We start from the raw sequence: 24,996 nt of genomic DNA, 5'->3' as shown, positions 1-24,996 counted from the left end.
CATGCAGTAATTCAATTTAGTTGAATCCTAATACCGTCCCATTTACAAATCATGTCACACATTCATCCTACTACTACTACTTGTCGCCATCCGGACTAACAGCTTCAAGATCTGAACGGTCATTCATTTATCAACTGTCTGATGCTCTCCGCCAGGTACTTGACGAGCTGCTGAAAAAGCTCGAGATTGAGCACGTACTGTGGCAACTGGATCGGTCCGGTCACAACTTCCAGGTGCTGTTCCCGCTGGCCGCCGGTGATCCGTGCGAAACGACCCTGCACTGTTTGACCGAGCTGGGTATCGGCTTACGGGCGAACTCAAGTGTGAGGTAAGTATTTTTGATGACTGTTTGGCACCGTGCTGGGGACACTCTGTAGGTGAATCAGAATATATATTATTGCTGGAACCCAGTTTGTATGGTTCATTGACTGTAAGTGGAGAAATTTGTGTCAAGGGATTTTATCAAAACTTGAATATTGTGGAGCTATTCCATGGAGGTATGCAAATCGGTACGGGTTGATCTTTTCGAATTTGGTTGCATATTAGCACAGTTCTTATGATAGGAAGCCATATTTTGATATCAAACATTCATATTGAGTCAGGACTAACGTTTTAATAGGGCCTATGTGAAGTGCCAAGGGAAATACGTACCGGACATTTCTATCATATGATAGAGTATTGTATGGAATCAGTAAAGTTGTTCGAGATGCCACGGACTGTCGATAGCCGAGTTTAGTTTAAATTCTCCTCTTTCATTTTCGCTAGTGTGGCATTAATTAAGGGGAACTGGGCCAATTCGGGCCTAGTAAGGGTTTATGAGCTATACAACTGGAGCGTATCAACCGATCCACAAATACTTTTTTTCCTCAAAGCCTGATCAATTCTGCACATTTTTTTCAAAGGCGACTTTTTCCGATCTTTTACCGTACTGTGTATAAACGGTTCTGCGCAAAAGTACATGAAAGTTCCGAATTACCCCAACCCTGTTCCAATTCGGACCATTCATTTCTTATCGATTTTTTTGCAATAGAAATGAATTCCTATTTTCCCCTAAGTTATTCCCATTCGATTTTCACTAAATTTTGAAATGAAAATTTTTCTTTGATATATAAAACTTTATAGTAAATATACAATAAAAAGTAAAAGCTTGCTTTATGGCTTTTGGCTTTTTTTTTTTAAAAAAAAAGCACTCCGAAGCAACATTCACTCCTAGCGCACGCACACGAAAACTAAGAACCACAAAATTTTGTGAGATAGAAAGGAGCTACATGCCATGAAAGCCATGAAAATAATATATACGCTTTTCATAATAATACCATAGCTGTGAAACAGCTGGGTGTCTGAATTGGCCACTTGCCCTATTGATTACCTAGAAGCAGGGTATCTTAAGTCGGATCAGGCAAAGTTATGCTTTATTACCAAACATTTTAAAATTGAAATTACTTTACTCGACTATATGGGGCTGGGGCTAGGTGTAGGTATACACGGGATGCTCTATTTACGAACCAAACCGGTGGCACGTATTTTTTTTAAATCGTTTATTTGACGCGGCTCATAGCGGTAGTTCAATGAAGCCGTGGATCTTTTATATGTTTACAATATGTAAAAATAAAAGACGCACAAATGTTATTGTATAAATATTGGAACTCTTGATCGCAACTTTTTATTGCTAGCAGAGACCTTCTTTCGCGGGGCCGAAAAATTTGTCAGTTGGCATACTGCGTCAGGAGGTCATTTCATTCTCTCTCTTGTTTTTCACGTCCAAGTCGAAGCTGGCTTGGTGTCCGCGATCAGATGTTTTTCTCTGCATCTTACATTTATTATTGACCAGTGCACAGGTGGGCAGGAACGAAAATTAGCAAAACAAAACCTCTAGCGCTATGTGAGTGCATTTTTTGACGTTGGACTACGTCTTTGTTTTCGATATGGGGGTGCACTTTACAACTTCTACAAAAATGCTATGTAACGAAAAGTGGTCCAATTTTAAACGCATATAATTCAGCCATCTCATGATAAATTTTCAAATTTTTAGCACATATCGCTCCGAAATACTTCTAAGAATGGATTCCAATAGATTAACCCAAAGATTCTTGATATCATGGCATTAAAAATTTAAATAATGTACAACCTAGTCAAAATATCACACACAGAAGATGGCGCTTCCCAAGTCCGGCACGACAGATTTGTGTACCTAGCGCGCTACGCTTCTATGAATGACGTCATCATCGACTATTTAAAGAACGGATTTGGCCGGACAAGTTCAGTTGCCTGTTGAACGCCAGGCGGAGCAGATCAATGCGCTGTGTGTTTTCACAGCCAGTGTAGCTGAGTTCAAGGATGCAAAATGCCCACCTTTTCTGCGGCTGTATTTTTTCTGCCTACATTCTCAGTTCTCTTTTGACGCTGCTGTCGTTCGCTATTGCAAGACGCCCAGTGCTGTACGGCAGTCTGTAAGCAAAGCAGTAACATGACAAAGAAATACTGCTCCCAGTACAGCCACCAGACGCGGGCGGTACAGCTTCTCTTTCCTTATATTCCACTTTTTAATATTTTTAATCTATTCAATATTTTCAATCAAAAACGACTACAATAAATGCGGTTCGTTTACGCCACGGGCATCATCGCTTTCGTGTGTGGGCCTCTCCCTTTGACTATGCAGAGAAAAATGTACAAAGCGAGAGAACAAACTTTACTACGCCACACTCTCACCGAGCAGTTGGAGTACAGCAGCAAAACAAAAATGTATTCTACTGCTTTACGGGAAAATGTACTCGGTTTGGCTACCGTTCTGGTATGAGCTGTAGTGATGCGTCGCTGTAGCGGGCTGTACGGCTTGTGCAAATGTAAATATACCGAAAAAAATGTAGTTTACCAGTAACTTTGGCATCCCTGGCTGAGTTAGAAGTCCATTACACTGGCTGTGGAGGAACGCTACCCAATGCCGTCCAACACGCGACTGAGCTTGTACGTTCAAACACTATGCTTTCTTTTGTGTTGTGCTCGTATCCAGCACACTTTTATGTACAATCTCGAACACAATTATTCGTACACAAAATCGTTTGTACATTCGAGCTCCATTTGCAAACACGGTTAACATAGTGTCGTGGTAACAGTTGTCCCTTTCGCTCTACCCATCATTATCAGCGTTGACTGATTTTGCTTTGTGCGCTTTCGATATATGATTAGGACCATTGCAATAACACTATAATAATGGCAAACTATTACTAGAAAGCACATAAAATGTGATTATATTGTCTAAAATTTGATATTTCTTCACCGATCCGTTGTCGTTGTCGAAGGTAGTCAATCTCTGTGTCTTCAAGTAACAATGTTATAGCGATCATTATAAAATTTCATTGAAATTCACATTTTTTGTATTATTTGCTTCATTTTCACTAAATTTGTCACTCATAACATTACGATTCAACCAAAACTAATGATTTGCGTCTATTATAGAAAACCGCGAATTTTTGACACGTTTTAAGTAAAATATGAGCAAAAATATTGAAAAAAATTAATGATTTTAAAAATCAGTTTTCTCAAAAAGTTGCAAGTTTTGGCAAACAATCTTCAACGTTTCTGAGTCTACCATATATGACTTACCAAATGTGAAAATACGCCGGATAGTTATTTTGACATATTTTAGATATCTTGAGGAATTCCACGAAGATCCGTCCGAAAATCATTAAAATCGTGACCGACCATCTTAAATTCCGATGAAACTTTGCACGTTTCACCGTCATGGAAATATTTTCCACAGGTAATAAGATTATTTTGACTCAAGAGCAACTTTTCAAAAGGGCGTATACGTTTCTACATGTATGAATTTCAAAAAAAAAAATTCGATTTCTATATTTTATACAGCAAAACTATCTAAGAACGAGTTACAGGGAATGAATACTTCTGTCTGAAGAAATATACACTGAAAAAAATGTTGTGTCATTTTTCAAAAAAACAAATTTATAATAAAAATTTAAATTGCGAAAAAACCCATTTTTTAAATTTTTTTATATTTTGTTACCAAAAACCTAAAGAGAAAAGAAACATTTTGAATGTGATTGCATGATGGAGAAAAAATCGGTAAAATTTTTTTCTAACGATAACTTCGTACATGTTTTTAAATTTCATACTAATTGACATATAAAATTGTAATTTTATTACAGAATATAATTCTAAGCACCATATAAAATCAAACTGCATTTAGTAAAAATCTTCCAAAATGCGATATATTATTTGAAATTTTGCTCCTTCAAAAACAATTAATTCGTGTAATTATGCTCTTTTTAAAAGTTATTCGCGTTACCCCATAATAAAATATCAAAAATTTAATGTTTCTCGTTTTAAAGACGTAAAAGCAACTTTTTTAGTGTATTTGGATCATGGAGAAGCTTTCAATAAAAAAGTTTTCCTAACAACAACTTTTGACATATTTTTATAATTCTTACTATTTGCAGTCAAAAATACAATTTTCTTTTTGAATATGATTCTAAACGCCATTTTAAATCGAAATGCTCTTAACAAAAAATTTCTAAAATGTAGTAGTTCTCGAGATATTTTAACTTTTGTTTTAACAACACAATTATTTTGTTTTATTACGACCTTTTCATAAGTTAGTCGCGTTTCTCCATCAACAATAATAGGTTTTTCAAAAGGCCCGTAAACTTTCGTGCAAATTTCTCTTTGACATGAAGGCGATATTGTGAAACATTTGAAAGTTACATGAAAACAACCAAAATATGATTCAACTATATAGTTTAATCATCAGACCCTATGGTTGAAATATATTTTGGTTGCTTTCATGTATCTTTCAAATGGTTTACAATATCGCCTTCATGTCAAAGAGAAAGTTGCACGAAAGTTTACGGGCCTTTTGAAAAACCTACGACGAACAAAAGTCTGACAAAACCAAAAATGTTCTATGCTATATTTCACCCTAAGGACGAAAATTTGGTAAAAACCAAAATTTCTCACTAGGGTGAAAATTTGTTGGTAAAAACCAGTCTTTGTACAGGAGGGCACAAATCCTTATTTCATACTATGTTGCGTTTCGGCTTCGCCTCTTCAGAAACCGACACTAACGTATTGTCGGAATAGATTAGCGCCGGCTTGACGCAAATCCCTTAAAACTAAAACACACTATGTGTTTCAATCAAACGACTGATCAAACGTGATGTCCCGTTCGAGCAGAAGTTCTGTTTATGCCGATGAGACACAAGTGAAGCCGAAACTTGTCTTGGCTTAGCAGGCCTATGCGAAAGCACTATGCTATATTTCACCCTAAGGAGGAAAATTTGGTAAAAACCAAAATTTCTCACTAGGGTGAACATTTGTTGGTAAAAACCAGTCTTTGTACAGGAGGGCACAAATCCTTATTTCATACTATGTTGCGTTTCGGCTTCGCCTCTTCAGAAACCGACACTAACGTATTGTCGGAATAGATTAGCGCCGGCTACATAGTATGAAATAAGGATTTGTGCCCTCCTGTACAAAGACTGGTTTTTACCAACAAATTTTCACCCTAGTGAGAAATTTTGGTTTTTACCAAATTTTCCTCCTTAGGGTGAAATATAGCATAGTGCTTTCGCATAGGCCTGCTAAGCCAAAACAAGTTTCGGCTTCACTTGTGTCTCATCGGCATAAACAGAACTTCTGCTCGAACGGGACATCACGTTTGATCAGTCGTTTGATTGAAACACATAGTGTGTTTTAGTTTTAAGGGATTTGCGTCAAGCCGGCGCTAATCTATTCCGACAATACGTTAGTGTCGGTTTCTGAAGAGGCGAAGCCGAAACGCAACATAGTACCAAAAATGTTGCCCAATCTGGTTGAAATTACATGTTAAGGTAATTTTGAGGTGCTGAGCTCAATTTTAATGCCGAAAGTTATAAAAGATAAAATACATTTTCCCATATAGTGCTATCGAACCTTTCTTATAAGCATAATTCCATTTTTATTATTAATATTTCTTTACTGATCAGATGTAACTGAAACTAGATACACCCAAAACTCGGCCGTAATACCTTTACGGTAATAATAAAAAATGCTCTAATAGCAAGACGTTTAATGCTAAAACGGTCCCAACAAAAAATTTCCCAAACAGTAATACCAACACATTCAAATCTCTACTGCATCGCACTCATGTTTCCTCAATTCTTATTCAATAAATATTACCGCGTCGAATTGTCTGGAAGTGTGTAGCACTTCGCTTGTCATTGTATTGCGCATCGAGCAAATCGGCGTAAAATAACTATTGAAATCCATAAGAATTGCTTATGACTTTGCGCCACAAGTATTTCATATGAAAATCATAAGTTTGTCTTATGATTTGGCGAAGAAAATGGCCATCTAGCCACTTACGGATTTCATAAGATATGCTTATGAAATTCCTAGGACGTTCTTATGATCTTCATACAAGTATGCTTATATTAATCATCGTGTTCAAATATAAATTATAAAAGAGATTTCTTGCGAAGTCCTGAATGTTATGCGCCTGATATAATAAATAAGAAAAAAAAAATTATTCATTTTTTTCATGTCTTTTTTTAATTTTTAAAAATAACTATAATTACCCTTATATTCAAAAGTCTCCAATTGGAAAAAAGATTACGTATTAGGAAGCTAGATGTTTCCAGGTGGGCTCAGAATTGGCCAATAACCTACGGTAGAAACTTCTGTTATTGCACAACATTGAAAAGATACTGTAAAATATTTACAAAAAAAATGAGGCAATAATCATTTAACAAAAAAATACTTACATTTTTTAAAGCAGAGCATAATATCAAAACTAAATCTAACAATGTTTTCTTGACTTATGGCATTTTCACAATTATATTTTTATAATAATCTTAGGACACATGTATGAATTTTATAAGGCGAACTTATGAAATTCATATACATGCTTATGTAATGCATAAGCATCTAATGGAATCAAAATTGTACATGGTCATAAGTCGAAACTTATGAAATTCTTAAGTTCTTTTTCCTCGGTGTATTTGAAGATCGGCTCATACTCGGCTAGCTTCAAAGCACAGTCAAAAAAAAAACGACTCGGAATAGTGGTGGGGTACTTCGGCCGGTGTTAAATTGAAATTTCTTTTCTATCACGGACGTTAACAGCAAGGTAGCGACTGCACAAAACATGAATAGTCCTTCCCGTCGTGTATGGGAAGCAAGACCTATGGTTTGGATCCACGTATCCGAACCGAGGGTCCAGATCCAGACATTTGTCTGGATCTAAGCACCAGGTCTGGGTCTGGTTCAGGTACGGACTTGGTAAGGGGAAAAGGGGATCCGCTAGATCCGGGTACTGGTCCGGTTCCGGGTACTGGTCCAGATCCGGGCACTGGTTCGGATCTGGGCACTGGTCTGGATCCGGGAGGTCCGTATCTGGTAGCTAGGCCGGATCCGGAAACCGACTAAACTTTTTATTCCACTATCTAACCTACCCAGTAAAAAATCCGTAAGTCTGGCTGGTTTCTGCCAATATTGGGCCAGATACCAGTCTGAATTTGGTCAGAGATCCACCAGGATTCCGGTTGGTTTAGCTCGGTACTAATACTATCATAGCATACGACCGAATTATCCTACATCCGAACAGAGCCGAGGTTGACACATACTGAAAAAGTGTTTGATTATGTGATACGCATACATGAACAGCAACCGAAATTCGTTATTCCACCGTTTACTACCTTTGCGGGAATATGAGTTTAATACCACAATGCGCAATTGCGTGGTCTGTTACCGAAAAGACAATAGAATCTTACCCAAAAGTAATAGAAACATGCCCGTCGGATTTTGGGTGTATCAAAGATAGGCAAAACACATAAAATTTTCGCACAAACTCGCGCAAAACTTTACCTATTATTGCAATACCTATAAGCGTCATATAAATCTCATCGTTTGATATAAAAGGAATATATCTAATCAAATTTATTCACTGCCATGCAATATGAGTAAGATCATTGCCGTTGCTGCTGCCGGTACGATTTCGCAGTGATGATTGCACAACATATAAAGATAGGACGAATTTTTCTTCCATTTCTCATTTAACGTGAACTGCGGAAGGGAATCGGTCGTCTATGCGTACTGCAAGAATTTTGCCGTTGATGGCATATGAGCATTGCCGCAAAGGGTCAAGACATTTGATAGAATACTCAACCAGAATTACAAGACATAGTTACTAGCAAACCGTCCTTATTAGGATGAATACATAATGGAAAAAGAATTGAATTCGAAAAATCCCTCTATTCACTTGATTTACTTTTGCGTTTGTTGATGATCAAGTCTGTGCCTTGCCAATGAATAATAACAATAAAGAAAATATCCCATAAAATTATTAATAATCTATAAACTCAAAATTTTCGAAAATATCAAAAAACAGTCAATTGAGCAACTCTTTCATTGAGCGAAAGCCAAATCAAAGAGAATGAGGAAATTTTCCCGTTTGTTGTATAATCGGCAGCTACTTCATTTGCATCACAAAGTTGATAAAACAGGTTGCCGTGTTTCAAACGCTCTCATTTGACATGAGCTGCGGAACTGAAACGTTTGTCTATGCGTACTGGAAGGAGTTTGCTATTCGTAGATGAGAGCTCCGCGTTTGTTGTCTTTATTATTGTTGTGACCATTGCCAGGTGACTCCCTGTGTGTTGTTATGGGGGATAGTGAAGGGTTTAAAAAACGAGAATGGCACAATAGATAGCGAGATGCTGAATTACTGGTTTGTAGAGTGCGTGTCAGGGCTGTCTTAAAACAACTCGGAGCCCCTGGGCACTATTGGTAGATGTATAGTAGCATGATTATCTGTGTCACTTTGAAACTCTAACACATTTAAATTAAGTAGGCCGACAATCAAGTTTGTATGAAAAAAATTCAAAATATGTGAATAAATTATTTAATATTTAATATTGATTAACGAGTGACTTGCTGGCTGTGAAATTTTGTTGTCATTGGAAATTGAAGTAATCAGCAAAACAAAATTTCATATGTCAAATGTGGAGTTGGAAATTTCTGAAGAATAAAAAACCCGTAAAGTTACCTACTGATATTGATATACGCATTCCTTCGATTGCAGGACAAAGTAGTGCGACATTCTTCCCACCAGGCACAAAGCGCCCATTATACCAATAGCTCGGTTGAGATGAATCCTAAGTTTCCTCTTTTACTTCGCTACCCACAAGGAATAAGCAGCAGGTGGGAAATCAGAAAAAACAACATCGCAGGTGTCGTAATTTAAAACAATGTTGCTCACGAGAGCAGAACAAAAGAAGCAGTGAAGCTTAACTATGACACGCTTATTATTACTCTTATTACTATTATTTCTATCCCGGTACGGTGCCAAAGTCACGCCACTATCAGAGTGTTGCACTTACGCAGATAGTCATGTTTTGTTCTTACTTCCAGTGTACTACCATGCAGCGTTTGCTACGACGGATCTTCGCTGGATGCCGGTGCGAATGAAGATGAATATGGGTTTGTATGAACAGATTCTAATTCATGCCCTACTGCTTCTCGTGTATCTGTGGGGGATGCTTGACTGAATGTTCAGAGGTTGTATGCCGATGTCGAATGCGGTTTATTGTGTCCATAGTTTTGAGAGTGGTTTAAACAGATGAGTTTGCTTCAACGAAGTCTTTTGAAAACTTGGAAATGCTTTTAGGCAGATGGAAGTTTCCATCTTGTATTGAATCCCTGGTGTGTGAAATTAATGTTGAGTCAGATGCGGTTCTTGAGAATTTTTGTTACCAGAATCCAGAATGTCGTATAAAATGCAAGAAAAACGCTACGACAGTATGTAGAATGAAAAACTCCATTTGGGTCATTCCGTTCAAAATCGCACACTTTCCAAACGATAATTTTTTTCTATAACTAATGTGTATAAAATTAATTCATTCGTTTTCACTTTGTGTATAAAATTAACACATTCGTCACTTTTCTTTCTGAAGATTCACAGAATTTCCTCAAATATACTACTATCTAAAATTCATTAACTCTAGTTGCATTAATCGAACTAATGTCGTTTGTTTTGCTTTGCACGTGATTACATAAGCTTTCAAAGTGTTTTCAAAAAAATATAGCTGAAATTATTTCTACTGACAATTATTCCATTGATGTAAATGCGCACCACATAATTTGGGGCTGCTCAGATATCAATTTGAGAGGCACCGAATTGATGCACAAATCTGCACTTACTCTATGCGGCAAATCGCCCAACATTTACACAGCAGATGAGACCTTCTGCTCCGACAGTATTACGCATGAGTTTGCAAATTAGCTCGTATCATGTTTTACCGCCCGGCGTCGGCGGTAAAATATGATGATGAGTTATGTTCTACCATAGACCATGCGGTAGACTTCGGTGCAACGCCCAACTTCTACTCTGCAGAAGGCAAAGAATTCTTCACATTTCCTTTCGATCATGCCCATATGAGCCTGCCTAGTTCTAGTTTTCCGTTCTAAGTTTATAACTGATTCGCTCTAGAATATCTATCCGTCTTTCAATTTCATTGCTTTCGTTTCTCTTAGTCTCAAATTTGCCGAAAATAGCCAACAAAATCGATACACTATACTAATACTGTTTCAAACTTGTTCGGGGAAATAATTTCACAATGCTCGTTACAAACAGCCATCATCTGTTTTAGTAGGCCGAATTTAGCGTTATCTCTATTTATAGATTACATATTTCTATTGCGTAATTGGCATGCAAATTTAATTTTGACAATAGGGAAGATGAGCCAAAACACTGCATGACGATAGCGTTTATGAACGAAATCATGGCATGGTCTTTCAATGTTTGAACATTTATCAACATGCAACGTACTTTATAAGATGGAAGAGGGAATGCTGTACAAATTACATAGTGAATATAATAGGAACTGCTATTGAATTTACTCCATTCTTACTTGGTAATTCTTTATGTAAGGTGATCAAACAATACTACAATATTCTAAAATAAATATTGCCAGCTCTATGAACAATTGTGTTTTAATGGTCCACAAATTTAATTCTTTTTGTTGAGGATAACTACTAGATCACTTATTTTATCGAACGATTTGATTACCTAATGTAATTGAAATGGAAGTCGTAAAGACCGGATGCCTTCTCGTTATAAGATTTATTGAAGATTGTAATACAAATTCATATTTGCAATATGTTTTTCTAATTTTAAATGCGCTAAATTCTATAATTTATATTTGCAATAATCAGTTAGAACATTACTAAAATGCTAGAACCATAAATCGTAATGTACATCACAACGTAATAAACCCATCAACGAGGGTTTCAATTCTCGCCACTGTCAGCAACTCGTTAGGGAAAGACAAATAACTACTATCAACAACCTGAGCCCAATCCCCCATTTGAAGTAAAATACGACAACCAGTGAAATGAGTAGTTCCAGCATGACCTTGCACTACTGGTGGAGCCGGGATGTACCTGCTGTACATGTTTCTAGCAGCATGTTATTATAACAGAATTTTTTGCATGCTGCCCAAGCTCTCCCACTACCGCACCACGTTGCACAGTGCACGTGCAGCTGCATGAAATCATCTTCACAACGCCACAACTTTTGTTTCGTAGTGAATATGATGAGGATTCTTTGCAGCCTCGTTTTGCTCTAGCTGTAATGAGGTTTGCTGGGCCCATGACTTATTGCTTGCACGCAACGCTGCCTAGTGCCCTTATCGTAGGCAATGCAGCAAAACAAAAGAAACGGAAGAATTCACTGAATGGAACTAGACAGCGTAGGACCGATGATAAATTGCAACGTACATAAATGGTTCAGGACAGTGAGATATATATTCCATCTCGTTGTGGGTCCGTTGGGGAGGACAAATAAAAACACACATACCTACCTACCTACGTATTCACAGAGGCTTTCGCAGCAGTACCGGTTCGCAAACGGAATAATGAGCAGGAATCTCATTAACTCTTGTGGTATGTTTTCTGATAGCATGTGACATTGAGCAGAAAAAGTTACATTGTTTGCAGAGTGGGAAGTTTCCTCATTTCAAGGTTCAGGAATCACTGTGCCAAGGTTAGAATTCGTTTCGGTTGGTTCTCATATATAGCTATTTCGAACAAAACTATACTTCACTGAACTTAGCTGAAGTAAACTGATCTAACCAAATGAGAAAACTGAACTGTACTGAGTTACAATGGACAGAACTGAACGAAATTGAACAACAAGTGTGCAGTGCCGTTTATAAACCAAGTCCGTAGCCAGGTTTGTGTTGCACAATTTAATCAGTTCTGATTACTGAAGGTGATTAACCAACTAGTCACTGCAAACAGAAAAAGAAGCACAATGTAAAATGTGCATATGGTTATTGCTACTGATTTATTTACAGCGAGTGTTACAATACACCCAGGTTTTTTTACGCGAACGGGATACGGGATACGTACCGTAATTGGAAAATCCGCGTAAAAAACGCGTTAATTGGGGAATCCGCGTTAAAAAAATCGCGGTAATTGGAAAATCCGCGTAAAAAAAACGCGTTAATTCGAAAATCTGCGCAAAAAAAACTCTCAGCAAAAGACTTACCCATATTGATTGGGTTATAGCGAATTATACATTTTGATTGGGTTATAGCGAATTTCACTAAACCGGAAGTCGCCATCTTTGATTTCAAAATGGCGTCAAAAATCCATTTCTGGCGCCTACTCTTCAAGACCATTCCAAAAATACCCATATTGATTGGGTTATAGCGAATTTATCAAAACCGGAAGTCGCTATCTTTGATTTCAAAATGGCGTCAAAAATTAATTTCTGGTACCTACTCTTCAAGACCATTCCGAAAATACCCATATTGATTAGGTTATAGCGAATCACCATCTTGGATTTCAAAAATCAATTTCTGGAACCTACTCTTCAAGACCATTCCGAAAATACCCATATTGTTGGGGTGCGGGCCATAAGGAATCTTCCAGACCCGTCTCTTCCATCTTTCCGAAGTCTTTTGCATTCAAAAGGACTTAGAATAATTTTTGCAAAAACCGTGTTAATGGCGAAATCCGCGCAAAATAAAAACTGCCAAAATACTTCTAAGTTCTTTGCATTTAAAAGGACTTAGAAATTTTTTTCAGAAAAAAAGTCTAAGTCTTTTGCATTTAAAAGGACTATTATAATATTTTTGCAAAAACCGCGTTAATTGGAAAATCCGCGTAAAAAAACCGCGTTAATTGGAAAATCCGCGTAAAAAAACCGCGAAAATTGGAAAATCCGCGTAGAAAAAACCTCGTAAAAAACCGCACAGAAAAAAACCGCGTAAAAAAACCTGGGTGTAAAGGATTTTTAAAAATCCAATGCACATTCAAGCACTAATCATTGACGTCATTCAGTAAAGAAAATGAGTAAGTGGCGAATTATTTGAAAAAGTTGGGTTGAATACGCGGAAGGAAATGTTAAAAAACACGCTTTTTCAGCAGCTACCTCTGGTGTTGCACTTGCAAATGACTTCTTCGGTGTCCTCGTCGTCGCCGGAGTGTGGAATTGAAGTTGTGCATTCCGTTACGTTTGCGCTTCGGAGCATATTTTTGGATTCCTTTTCCCTCTCTTTTTCGATCAATTTTACTCGATTATTTACTTCAACAACACCTTAAATTATTATATGGTTAACTCACGCGAAATATCTGATGCGCGTTCATAGATGACTAGCACTTTTCTTTCACACGAACACGTAATGTTTCTAACAGAACCTTGAATTGTTTAGAGGCTGATCGAATACTGGCGCCATCTTGAACAGATGCAATTGCGATCATTAGGTCCTATTCTCATAGTTTTGGCGTTTTTCGCACGAAGTTACACACTATTTTCCTGTCAAAATGCTTCAAATTTACATTATAGTTTTGACAGTTGGTGCCCTCAAACGGCTGACCTATCGTGCCCCTAAGCGTATATTTCATGCTAATGTCCGTATTTTTTCAAAACAAAAATATCGAAAAACCAACCCAATACTCGTGTTTAGCATTATTTTTTCGTTAGAGAAAACTCACTTGACATATTTTACATTGCTTAAATGTACTATACTGAGGACGAAAGACAATGGGTTTTCGCAGAACAGCACACGAAAACGTAAAGGACACAGCTGCTCAACGGTAATATCCGAAATGACAGTTGTCAACGATGTTCTCTACCATGTATGGTTCTATCCCATTTGGCATAATGTCTCTTGGCATAATTCCCTTTGGCATAATGCTATTTGGCATAATGACCATTTGACATAATGGCAATTTGGCATAATAGTCAATTGGCATAAAGGTTATTTAGCATAATGGTCATTTGGCATAATGTCATTTGGTGTAATGCCATTTGGCATAATGCCATTTGGCATAAGAGTGATTTGGCATAACCAATTAGCACCCCGCATTTGCTGAATGTGCGCAAACAAGGAGAATGCCTATGCGTTATGAGTGCAGGGAGAATGGTGATTGACGGTCCAGGAGCGATCAACCTAGTCGACAATACATTCTAGTAGTTTAATTCGTCTGCTTTTAACTATCGAGGGGATCACGATGCTGCGTTCTCTTTGGTGTTTCCTCTGATGACAAGCAAATCAGAATCTCTCTATAGACTATTATTGTCTAAGCTTATCGAAATTGCTGATAAGATTGACGTTGAACTGCATCCAGAAGTGATTATGACAGATTTAGGAAGGCTTTTATCAATGCGTTTGTCGCAGAGTTCCCTGGTTCAAGGCATAATTGATGTTTTTTTTCATTTAAGCATGAACTGGTGGAAATATATCCAACAAAATCGTTTGTTACAGATTTTCAACAAAAATGAAAACTATTTTAATACATTCAAAAAAACACAGGCTCTCGCATTTTTACCTGCCGAAAAAATATCTGACGCCTTCGCAAACATCAAATCATCAGCACCGACAGAACTCACTGGATTTTTCAAGTATGTTGAAGAATATTATGTGTTAGGCAAATCCAGACTAACAACAAAATCAGGTCATGTTGAAACATGATGATAAGTTATTTTCTATCAATGACCATTAGAGTGGGACATGGTTATATGAAAAAAATAAAATTAGGCTCCGAGTAACTTTTTGGGTTCCATTAAGCTCCCAGAACTACTCTGAAAATTTTTAGCTCGATCGGTGAAACTATATTTTTGCGCCCACTGTTTAAAGTTTACATGGGATTTCTTATGGGGAAATTGTCTTTTGCAAATTAATTCTTCCAAGAGTCGCCCGTTATCTCCTAAAAATAAGTAGATGTCTGATTTTTATAGGAAATTTGTCAAGGAAACAAAGTCTAGAAGACTGCAAAACGATCTGATACTTGTGGAAAAAATTATTAAGCAAAAACCGATTGATGCCCTGAAGATTGATGAAAATTTCACTTTTCATGGCATCACTGCTTTTGACGATCTAACTATATACAAAAATTTTAACTTTCTCTTATTATGAACAAAAGAAGCCTCAATTTATCCCTCAAAACCTTTCGAAGTGGCCAAATACTATAAATAAACGATTTAGACACATTAAGAGAGAATTAAAACAAAATTGCGTATAATTGGACAACCAACAGCAGTGGTGCTAGAAAAAATGAATATTTTATCAATCGTCAGAGCATCAATCGGTTTCTGCTTAATAACTTTTTTCTCAAGCGTCAGATCGTTTCGTGGTTTTCGAGACTTTGTTTCTTTGTTAAATTTCCTATAAAAGCCACGTAACGATTTATTTTTAAGAAGTAATGGGCGACTTCTGGAGAAATTATTTTGTAAAAGTTCATTTTCCCATACAAAATCCCATGTAAACTTTAAACAGTGGGCGCAAAAATATAGTTTCACCGATCGAGCTAAGAATTTCCACAGTTGTTCTAGGACCCAAATGGTACCTAAAAAGTTGCTCAGAGCTGGAATCTAATTTTTGTCCCACCCTAATGACCATGCGGTAGACTTGCAACGTCCAACTCCTACTTAGCACTAGGCAAAGGATTCTTCACATTTCCTTTCGATCATGTCCATATGAGCCTGCTTAGTCCTAGTTTACCGTTCAATGTTTATAACTGATTCGCATTAGACTACCTATCCGTCTTTCAATTTCATTGCATTCGTTTCTCTTAGTCCTAAGTGTGCTGAAAATGGCCCATCAAAATCGACACAGTAGAACCTTCGGGCAATTAAAACCTAGTAACATAGTAACACAAAATTAGGTCGAGTACATACACGGGAACCTTTGTATCCTCCTGATCTTTGGTCGGTTTACCGAAATGTGAAACATGGAATCCTACGTACCCAGGGCCGGCGGAACACCTCTTTTCTCGAGTGGGTAGTATGATTCGGAGTGATTTCTCCCTGTACTGTGTGTGTTGAATACAGATACTACAAATGTTCCACAGATAATTACAATTACTCCATTCTTTTAGATTTCGTTGCATTAGTTTTCCGATCTCTGCGATTAAACCTTTCTTTCGCTGGTACTGAAGCCCGCATGATAGTGTTGACTAATGGGAAGGTATCTTCGACGACCGACATCCTTTCAGGCTTAGTAGAGGCCGATTTGAATATTTCGCCGATGGGAAAAATAATGCCGATAAGTCTCGCTTTCGATACAAATTATATCTAATACAACCAACCCCTCGATGGTCTTCTTCCGGACCATAGACAAGCCATTTAACATCATCGATATATCGCGTGATCTAACTAAACAACACTCGACCATGTACGAAGAAGTATTTTGTCTACGTATCCGCCCGGGAAGTAAAGATTGATGGTGTATTCTCCGAGAAGGGCCTCTATTGCGAAATATGGGGTTAGCTCCTTCCAGATCCCTTTGCTTCAGTCCGTGAAAATTCTGGTATGCAAGCAATTGCGTTCAGCAAAAATCGAGGAGTGTAAGAGAACAACTTATATTCCTTCAGCCTCATTCAAAGTTTTTCGCCGGATTTGTTCTTCCAAAATTTGTTCTTTTGAACCGGGCTCGTCTACTTGTTCGCCTTTTTGCCCAAAACACTTATGGTTTTATATTTACCTATCAACCACCATGCCCACATCGTCACAGTTCCTAGTAGGCACTTCGTTCGATGGAGCATGGAAAGCACTCAAGCACTCCTTATTTTTCCTGTAGAAAATAAGGGAGTTCCTAGATTCTTTATGACAAAATTGTTCCCGATTACCTGATATAGTTTGAGTTCTTTCACATAGTTCTATTCGGGGTAATGAGAAAAGTAACACTTAGGCATTAGAAGGTAATATTTGTGAAAGATCGCGCTGCATCAACGATCTTGCAGTATTTCTTGTCAGGTGACGCTCGAAAATTGGCAAATTTTGTGGGACAATGGATGTTTAGGAATACGCTGAATGCGTGGAGAGCGGTCTCTGTACTTGTGCTGATGACTATCGCGACAGTAAATATGTTGTCTGGTCGTGTGCCTAGTGTTCTAGCGCCAGATCTCTGTTAAACAAATCCCTCCGGCATGGTTCTAGTCCGAGATGTTCTGGCTATCCTCGATCTCTCTTATATGTCTCTCATATACATATTTTTAAATACGATAGATATCCAAATTTATTCATATCTCTTCTTTTGGTTGACTTGCTAACAGCTGCCTGCAAATGTGATCCCAAGAGTTCCCAGCGAATCCAAGGAATCCAGTCGGTGATCCGGTTCAGTGATCTTCCGTTTGCCACAAATCGGCAAATTTAATTTCTTTTTTTCCCTGCCATTTTTGTCCACCCTCTCCTCGCTTTCTCTGATACGGTCTCTACTACTGATGTTAGAATCAACAATCTTTTGCCTTCCTTATAAAAACCTACTTGTGTCTCCTTGTTTCAATTTTTAATCAAATGATTGTTCATGTCGAAAAATTAGAAATTGTATATTTTGTCCTTAAAAATCTTTCTAACTGCATCCCAGTCTGAATAAAGTTGTATTAATATTTTTTGTCTATCGATCTGAACTCCTTGTTTTAATATGAAGATGTGTCAAAATGTATTCCCATGAGCTTAAATTTAAAAAATAGTTCCAAATTTCAAACAAATCCTGATTATTATCCCATATGCTCAAGAAATTTAAGGTTCAAAGAACTTTCGGTGAGTGTCTATGGGAATTGAACGCTTCATAGTATGTGTTGGAAAAAATGTGTTCAGTTTTGCCACCGGATTATCCATATAAAACTTTTTCAAAAATCTAAGAGAAGAAAATCAGTCGATTTATTAGATCATCACGATTCAAATCATGCAAAATAGCTGCTGGAAAAATTATTGGTTTAGTTCAATGGTGCTTTTGAAAAAGTGGCTGTGATTTTTTGCCACACTACCACAACGTGCTGGGGTACGCAATACAACTGCGCAATGAAAAAACCACAGCCATTTAAACTGTAAAACAAATAAATTTGTATCTGAATTAAAATATGAAATTGTTTAACATCGAGAATATCAGACGCAAGAATTTTGTGCGCGAGCCACGTACGTGGTTAATCTCTAAGACAAGACGTGACAATCGGCTTCTTATTTTTCCTTCTGCACTCTTCTTTTTGCACATTTTCACCCTGCCGAAATCTTCCGAACAGTGTTGCTATTTTTATTAATGAAAATGGAGTCTTGTTAACAGGGACGGCGAAACACTTTACGCCCGAGTAGAAAACATAGGGTGAGGGGTCCATTAGCAGGCCCGACGAGAGGGGGGGTCAGGGGGGGCAACTACCCTGGGGCCCGGGTCCGTTTTGGGGGCCCGCATTTTTAACTGAATTAAATTTATTTTAATTTAATTGATGAAGTTTATTGTTTCTGTCGACACTGCAAATATATTACAATCAACTACTTCAACTTTAGCAGCATTAATTGGGTTCGCAATAATACATCATTTCTGTACCCAGACTCATCACACTCATCAACTAACACGTGTATCACTCAGCTACTCGACGGTTACAGCACCGCGGGGCTAGTTCAACTATGTGACGTCACTAATGACAACAACTGTATTTTGGATCTTTGCTTTGGAAGCCAGGAGCTCTCCGATCACTTTGCCGTTTGTCGTGCTCCAGCTCCTCTCGTTAAACTATGCCAACACCACCCTGCTCTTCATTGTTTTCTCCGAAAATGTGTACCTTGTACATTCGAAGATACCACTGAGAAACTGACATATGCCTATCGCAAGACAGATTTTCGAGGAATGCACCTTTTCTTGCCTCGTATCAATTGGAATGAAATCTTGCCACAATCTGATGCAAACGCAGCGGCTGAAATTGTTTCGAACGTACTGATTTATGCTATCGACCAGTTTACTCCTAAAAAACTCAATCATGGCTGTGAATATCCTCCATGGTCGAATCGTACACTAAAAAAAGTTTAAATTGGCCAAAAGGTCAGCTCTAAAAAAGTTTTCGAAATACCGAACCGATATGCTAAAGAATCAGAATCTTCTTAAATCATTGTTACAAGAGACTTAATAAGTCTCTCTTCAATTCCTACCTTCATCGTATTCAGAGCCACCTTCGTAACAATCCAAAAAAAGTTTTGGAATTACGTTAATGAACAGAGGCGTGAGTCAGGTTTACCCACTTCTATGTCGCTGGGTGATTTAGAAGCGACTTCATTGCCGGACATCTGTGAGTTATTTCGCCAACAATTCAGTAGTGTTTTTACCAATGATACTCTTAATAATCAACAAGTCTCCGCAGCAGCCGACAACATTCCCCGTAGGACTAGTATTGGACCTCATTTCACGATATCTTCCGATATTGTACAAAAAGCTTGCACAAAACTCAAGTGTTCTAACACTCCTGGACCTGACGGAATCCCATCATCTATCATTAAAAAATGCTCGTCGTCGCTTTGCCTACCTCTGTCCGTCGTTTTCAATATATCGTTAAGTTCCGGAGTGTTTCCTACCATCTGGAAATCATCTTACGTTTTTCCGGTTTATAAAAAAGGATCCAAAAGCGAAGTTCCCAATTACCGAGGAATCGCATCTTTATGTGCACTATCGAAATTATTGGAGCTCATCGTTCTCGAATTTTTGACACATTGTTGTTCTAGATACATCTCAGAAACTCAACACGGTCTCATTCCCGGGCAATCTACTTGCACTAATTTAGTAGCCTACACCTCATTTATCGCTCGCTCGCTACAGGATCGATTGCAGGCTGATGCAATATACACCGATCTGTCGACCGCCTTTAATAAAATCAACCAATGGCTTCGATCTTACTTGTCAGGCCGTAAAATGTCTGTTAAAATCGGGAATCATTTACCCTCATCCTTCGACGTAACGTCCGGCGTACCTCAAGGCAGCCATATCGGTCCTTATATTTTCCTTCTATACATAAACGATCTGGATTCATTGATTAAGTGCTTCAAGGTGTCTTATGCCGATGATTATAAGTTATTCCATATAGTTAAAAGTTATTCTGATGCTTTGTTTTTGCAATCTCAGTTAGACATTTTCGCTAATTGGTGACTAACATGACTAACAGGATGGTTTTGAATGCCTCGAAGTGTTCTGTGATTACGTTTGCACGAAAACGCTCCATCGTAACATTTGACTACACTATCTTGCAAAACAAATTAAAAAGAGAAACTACAGTGAAAGATTCAGTGGTTCTTGTGGATTCAAAGCTTACATTTAAGGATCACATTACTTTTATCTCGTCTAAGGCTTCGCGTAATCTAGGAGTTATTTTTAGGGTTACTAAGCATTTCACTAACGTACAGTGCTTAAAAACGTTGTACTGCTCGCTCGTTCGTTCCACACTGGAATACGCCGCCGTTGTTTGGGCTCCTTTCTACAAGAACAGCATTCAACGCATCGAGAGTATTGAGCGTAAATTTGTGCGTTTTGCGCTGCGCCACCTGCCTTGGAGCGATCCCTACAATCTGCCCAGATACGAAGATCGTTGCAACCTCATTGGTCTTGAAACACTGTCTTTGCGCCGCAATGTGACCAAAGCGTCTTTTGTCTCTGATCTGTTATTGTCTCGCATTGACTGCCCTGATTTACTCCGTCTTCTCAACATTGATATTCGCCTCCGAAACCTTCGTTCCTACTCTTTTGTCCGTCTTCCAGTGTCTCGTACTAATTATGGCAAAAATGAACCCGTCAGTAGCATGTGTAGAGTGTTCAATCAATGTTACAATGTCTTTGACTTCAATTTGTCTCACACTTCTTTAAAAAAATTGTTTTCGCGCACCCTTTCCCAAACCTGATAGTGTTAGCCAATTTTTTATGTTAATGTTAATACTTTACCTATGTAAGATAGAGTTTAAGAAGTGTTTATTTTAAGCAGTGTTTAGTGTTAGTCATTGTATCATTTGGTTTGTTTGTTAAATGTTGATACCTAAAAGATAGAGGTTTTGTGCCTACGGGAGAAGGAGCTTTTGAAAATCCACTCCCGCGGGTTTTTCCCTCTCAATAATAATAACTACGTTCCAATCGTTCCAATGGTTTTCTGAAGTACGTGAACGTAACCCAATTAGATTCATTCAACAGTGCAATAGAACCATTCTGGTTTCATTTATCGCAAGTGTTTGTCAAACTGTACAGTATGAAGTTGTTTACAATTTATCATATTCTTAGCTAATGTTACTAATAAAAGTTGGATATTTTCGGAATGGGGTTGACGAGTAGATGACGAAAATCAATGAATGAAGCCACTTTGAAAACCAAGATGGTGAATTCCAGTTAAGACATCTCTATAACCTAAAATATTGACATTTTCGAAAAAAGATAATCATAGAATAGATATAGGTATATTGATTTGTGATGCGGATGATATGATTATAGAAAACTTCTCTGAACCAGAAGACGCTATATTGGCCTTCAAAAGGGCATCGCTCATCTACTCGGCAAACCCGCTTAAAAATACCCTCATAGTTTATACAGATATTGTTTGAAATAGCTCCAAGGTACCATTTCTATCATCTACTCATTAAGCCCGTTTCAAAAATTCCCAAATTGTTAGGGTTATCGAGATTATTGTTCAATCGGAAGTCTCCATCCTGGATTTCAAAAAGGTGCCAAATATCCATTTTCATCATGTACTTGTCAAGCCCGTTCCGGAAATACCCATATTGTTAGGGTTATCGATAATGTTGCTCAACCAACGAATTTTGATAAGAATGTGAAGCGAATTTTTTACGATCTAAATCCCAAAAAACGAACTAATTCAATTTACGAACCCTTGGCTTGGTCCGTAAATAGAGGTTCCAGTGTACACATTTGATGCAGAAAAATGTGGGAATTGAACTAGATACTTATTCTACCTATTAGTATTCACCAAAAGTTGAAACTCTTTCTCTCACAACTCTCTGTCTCAGTCTTTCTAACAGCAGACTTCGCTGTTGGATCCCATTCATCGCATTCGGAATGTTTTCTCTCTGAATGTTGGCGCAAATGTAACAACTGATTCCAAAACCGATTTTACCATGTTCAGAAACCAATAAAGAAAATTCGTTCAGGTCATAGTGACAACTGCAATAGCTGCATCCAGTGCCTCAAAATCATCAACATGTACCAACAATGAGAAACAAGGCAGCATCAGTGGTGCGAAATTTTACATTCAGTTGCCTATTTCTGATGAATTTGCTGAATTCAATATTCAGTTTCAATGCTTCCCACATTCATTCACTTCCAAACTGACTGAAATTTTATGCAGAATCGAATGGTTGAGTGCAGAGGAAATATAAATTCATTCACAAACCAAAGCATTCATTTGTTATTATGTGGACAGTTTGAAGGCTGAAGTTCTTTTACATTTTCGAGCATAACTGAACTGCATAATCTATATCTGGTGCACTTTTGCTTGATGATCTCAGAGCGGACGGACGAGGAAAACAAACAAACCTTCGATTCATCGCGGCGGGCATAAATAGAATTTTATTTCTCTTTCAAGCTCACGAAGGGATGTCAATTTTTCTAAGCTCGGATTCTGAGCAGCATTAACGATGGTAGCATTAACGTGCGTCAAGGGAGCATGAACGATGGCGATATGGACTGTATGGCAATGTCGCAAAAAAGGTTTCCAATTGCAATGGCAAATCGGACGCAAGTCATTCTAATGGCCAGCCACAAACAAATATTCCTTTATTATTTTTATTTTTTCATCTATTACTTATTTAAAATACTGACGACTCTGGTAAGCTAACGCATTGAATCGTATCAAATAAATAATTTTCATAAAAAATAGTTTAATTGAAACGGTTGCATTTGTATAGTTCCTCTAATCGATGTTGAAATAAGAAGTCATATGTGGTACGGCCCGTCAGTACTTCGAACCCCGGGGCCCGGCGCGGCTCTCGACGGCCCTGTCCATTAGTAAGGATTTTTCCCTTTTCGCAATGCACACGCTTACATTACATTCACATTAAATCACGGTCGTTTATGCAAATGGAATTGTGGTACATCGATGGTTTCAAATGTGTGTAGTGCGAGATACATGCGTTGCACATCTAAATTTTTTGAAATGGTTCAAAATTTCGGTTATTTTCGAGTGGGTAGTACTACCCATACTATCCACGCTTTCCGCCGGCCCTGCACGTACCACCAACCAAATTGAAGCATGGCACGGTCGTTGGAATCGTCTGGTAGGTCGCAGTGCTGGTCAGATGCATATCATCGAAGAACTGAGACTAGTGGAAAAAAATATCGCTTCACAAATCTTGGCGCATATGTCACTAAACTCTGAGAAGAAGCGTGGTACGAAAGATCAGATAATTGATGCGAAACTCTGCAAATTTGTACGAACTTACAAAATTTTGATGCTATTGATTATCTTCAAGCAGTGGCAGCAAATCTGGGCTCGCAATCAAGATGATTTTTTAAATTCATCTGAATAAAATCATTGAATATAATTTATTTTGTTTTAATTTGCACATAAACTATTAAAAGAAACAGAACCAGAACAAACGCTTAGTTCACTGAATTTATCTACATAAGGATTTTAAAAGTAAAATTTGCTTTGAGTCAGATATCATAAATTGTGGAAATATGACATTAGGAATTAGCAAACTTTCGCATTAAACAACAGCTCATAGTTAAAAGATGGATAAATTTTCAGTACAGTATGTCATTTATCTTTCAATAATTAGGATCAGTACAGACTAGATAGTTCGGTATAAATCATTGATGATTTTCCTTTCTTTTAAACATGAGCTGTTCTTAATTAGAAAGATTGTCAAAATTTCTATTTAAAATTTACATAAGTAGAATGAAATCCTCAGATGCTAACTAGTCGTTAATCTAATGTTCACTTTTCCAAATAAAAAAAATATACTAATATATAATAGAATTATGTCATGCGTTATGACAAATGGCGTTTTTCCAGATGGTCTTTATGTCAAAATGGTCATAATGCCAAATTGCCATTATGCCAAGTCACCTTTATGCCAACTGACTATTATGCCAAATAACAATTATGCCAAATAGTCATTATGCCATATGGCATTATGCTAAATGGCATTATGCCATATCACATTATGCCAAATGGGGTAGAGCCCAAATTAAAAACATTCCCTCACAAATCAATCCATGAAATCAATAGAATAAATAAAATCAACAAAATCACAAATCAAAGAAATTAATCAAATTTATGAAATGAATCAAATTAATAAAATGAGTCTAATAAACGTAAAGAATAAAATGGATAAAATTAAGGAAATTAATAAAATGAATAAAGTGAATGAAATGAATTGATGAATTGAGTAAAATAAAAAAATAAGATGAACGAAATTGCTGACATAAATAAATTGGAAAAAAATGAATATAATCATTAAAATTAATATAATAATGGAAATTGACGCAAAGAATAAAATGTATAGAATGAATGAATGGGATAGAATTGATAAAATGAAAAAAAAAAAACAAAAACTAAAACTAATAAAATAAAATTAATTGAATGATTCAAATGAAAAATATATAATATTAAAAGGTAGAAGATTAATAGAATAAATCAATTTGTCTCTAAATAAATTTGGTGGACGCGATTGCGTTTGCAAGGTGTGGTAGCTGCAGAGATCACTGATTACGCCACCGGTAGCCACAGCGGGTACCG

At 37.4% G+C, this 24,996-nt stretch overlaps 2 protein-coding genes across 2 annotated transcripts in view; one reads left to right on the top strand and one right to left on the bottom strand.

Annotated features, from left to right (window-relative positions):
* LOC131679305 (uncharacterized) overlaps window positions 1-24,996 on the bottom strand; it is a 615,352-nt gene that overhangs the window by 329,632 nt on the left and 260,724 nt on the right. The gene's annotated exons all lie outside the window — the stretch shown is intronic.
* The window catches only part of LOC131679306 (uncharacterized), a 172,644-nt gene that overhangs the window by 16,722 nt on the left and 130,926 nt on the right, over window positions 1-24,996 (top strand). Inside the window, exons 3-4 of the mRNA XM_058960014.1 lie at window positions 156-328; window positions 9,403-9,471. Of these exons, the coding sequence (XP_058815997.1) occupies window positions 156-328; window positions 9,403-9,471 (242 nt within the window). The remainder of the gene's footprint in view (window positions 1-155; window positions 329-9,402; window positions 9,472-24,996) is intronic.

The sequence above is a fragment of the Topomyia yanbarensis genome, chromosome 2, assembly GCF_030247195.1.
Source record: "Topomyia yanbarensis strain Yona2022 chromosome 2, ASM3024719v1, whole genome shotgun sequence".
Lineage (NCBI taxonomy): Eukaryota > Metazoa > Arthropoda > Insecta > Diptera > Culicidae > Topomyia > Topomyia yanbarensis.
The sequence above is the reverse complement of the archived record's forward strand: the minus strand, read 5'-3'. Positions and strand labels throughout refer to the sequence as shown.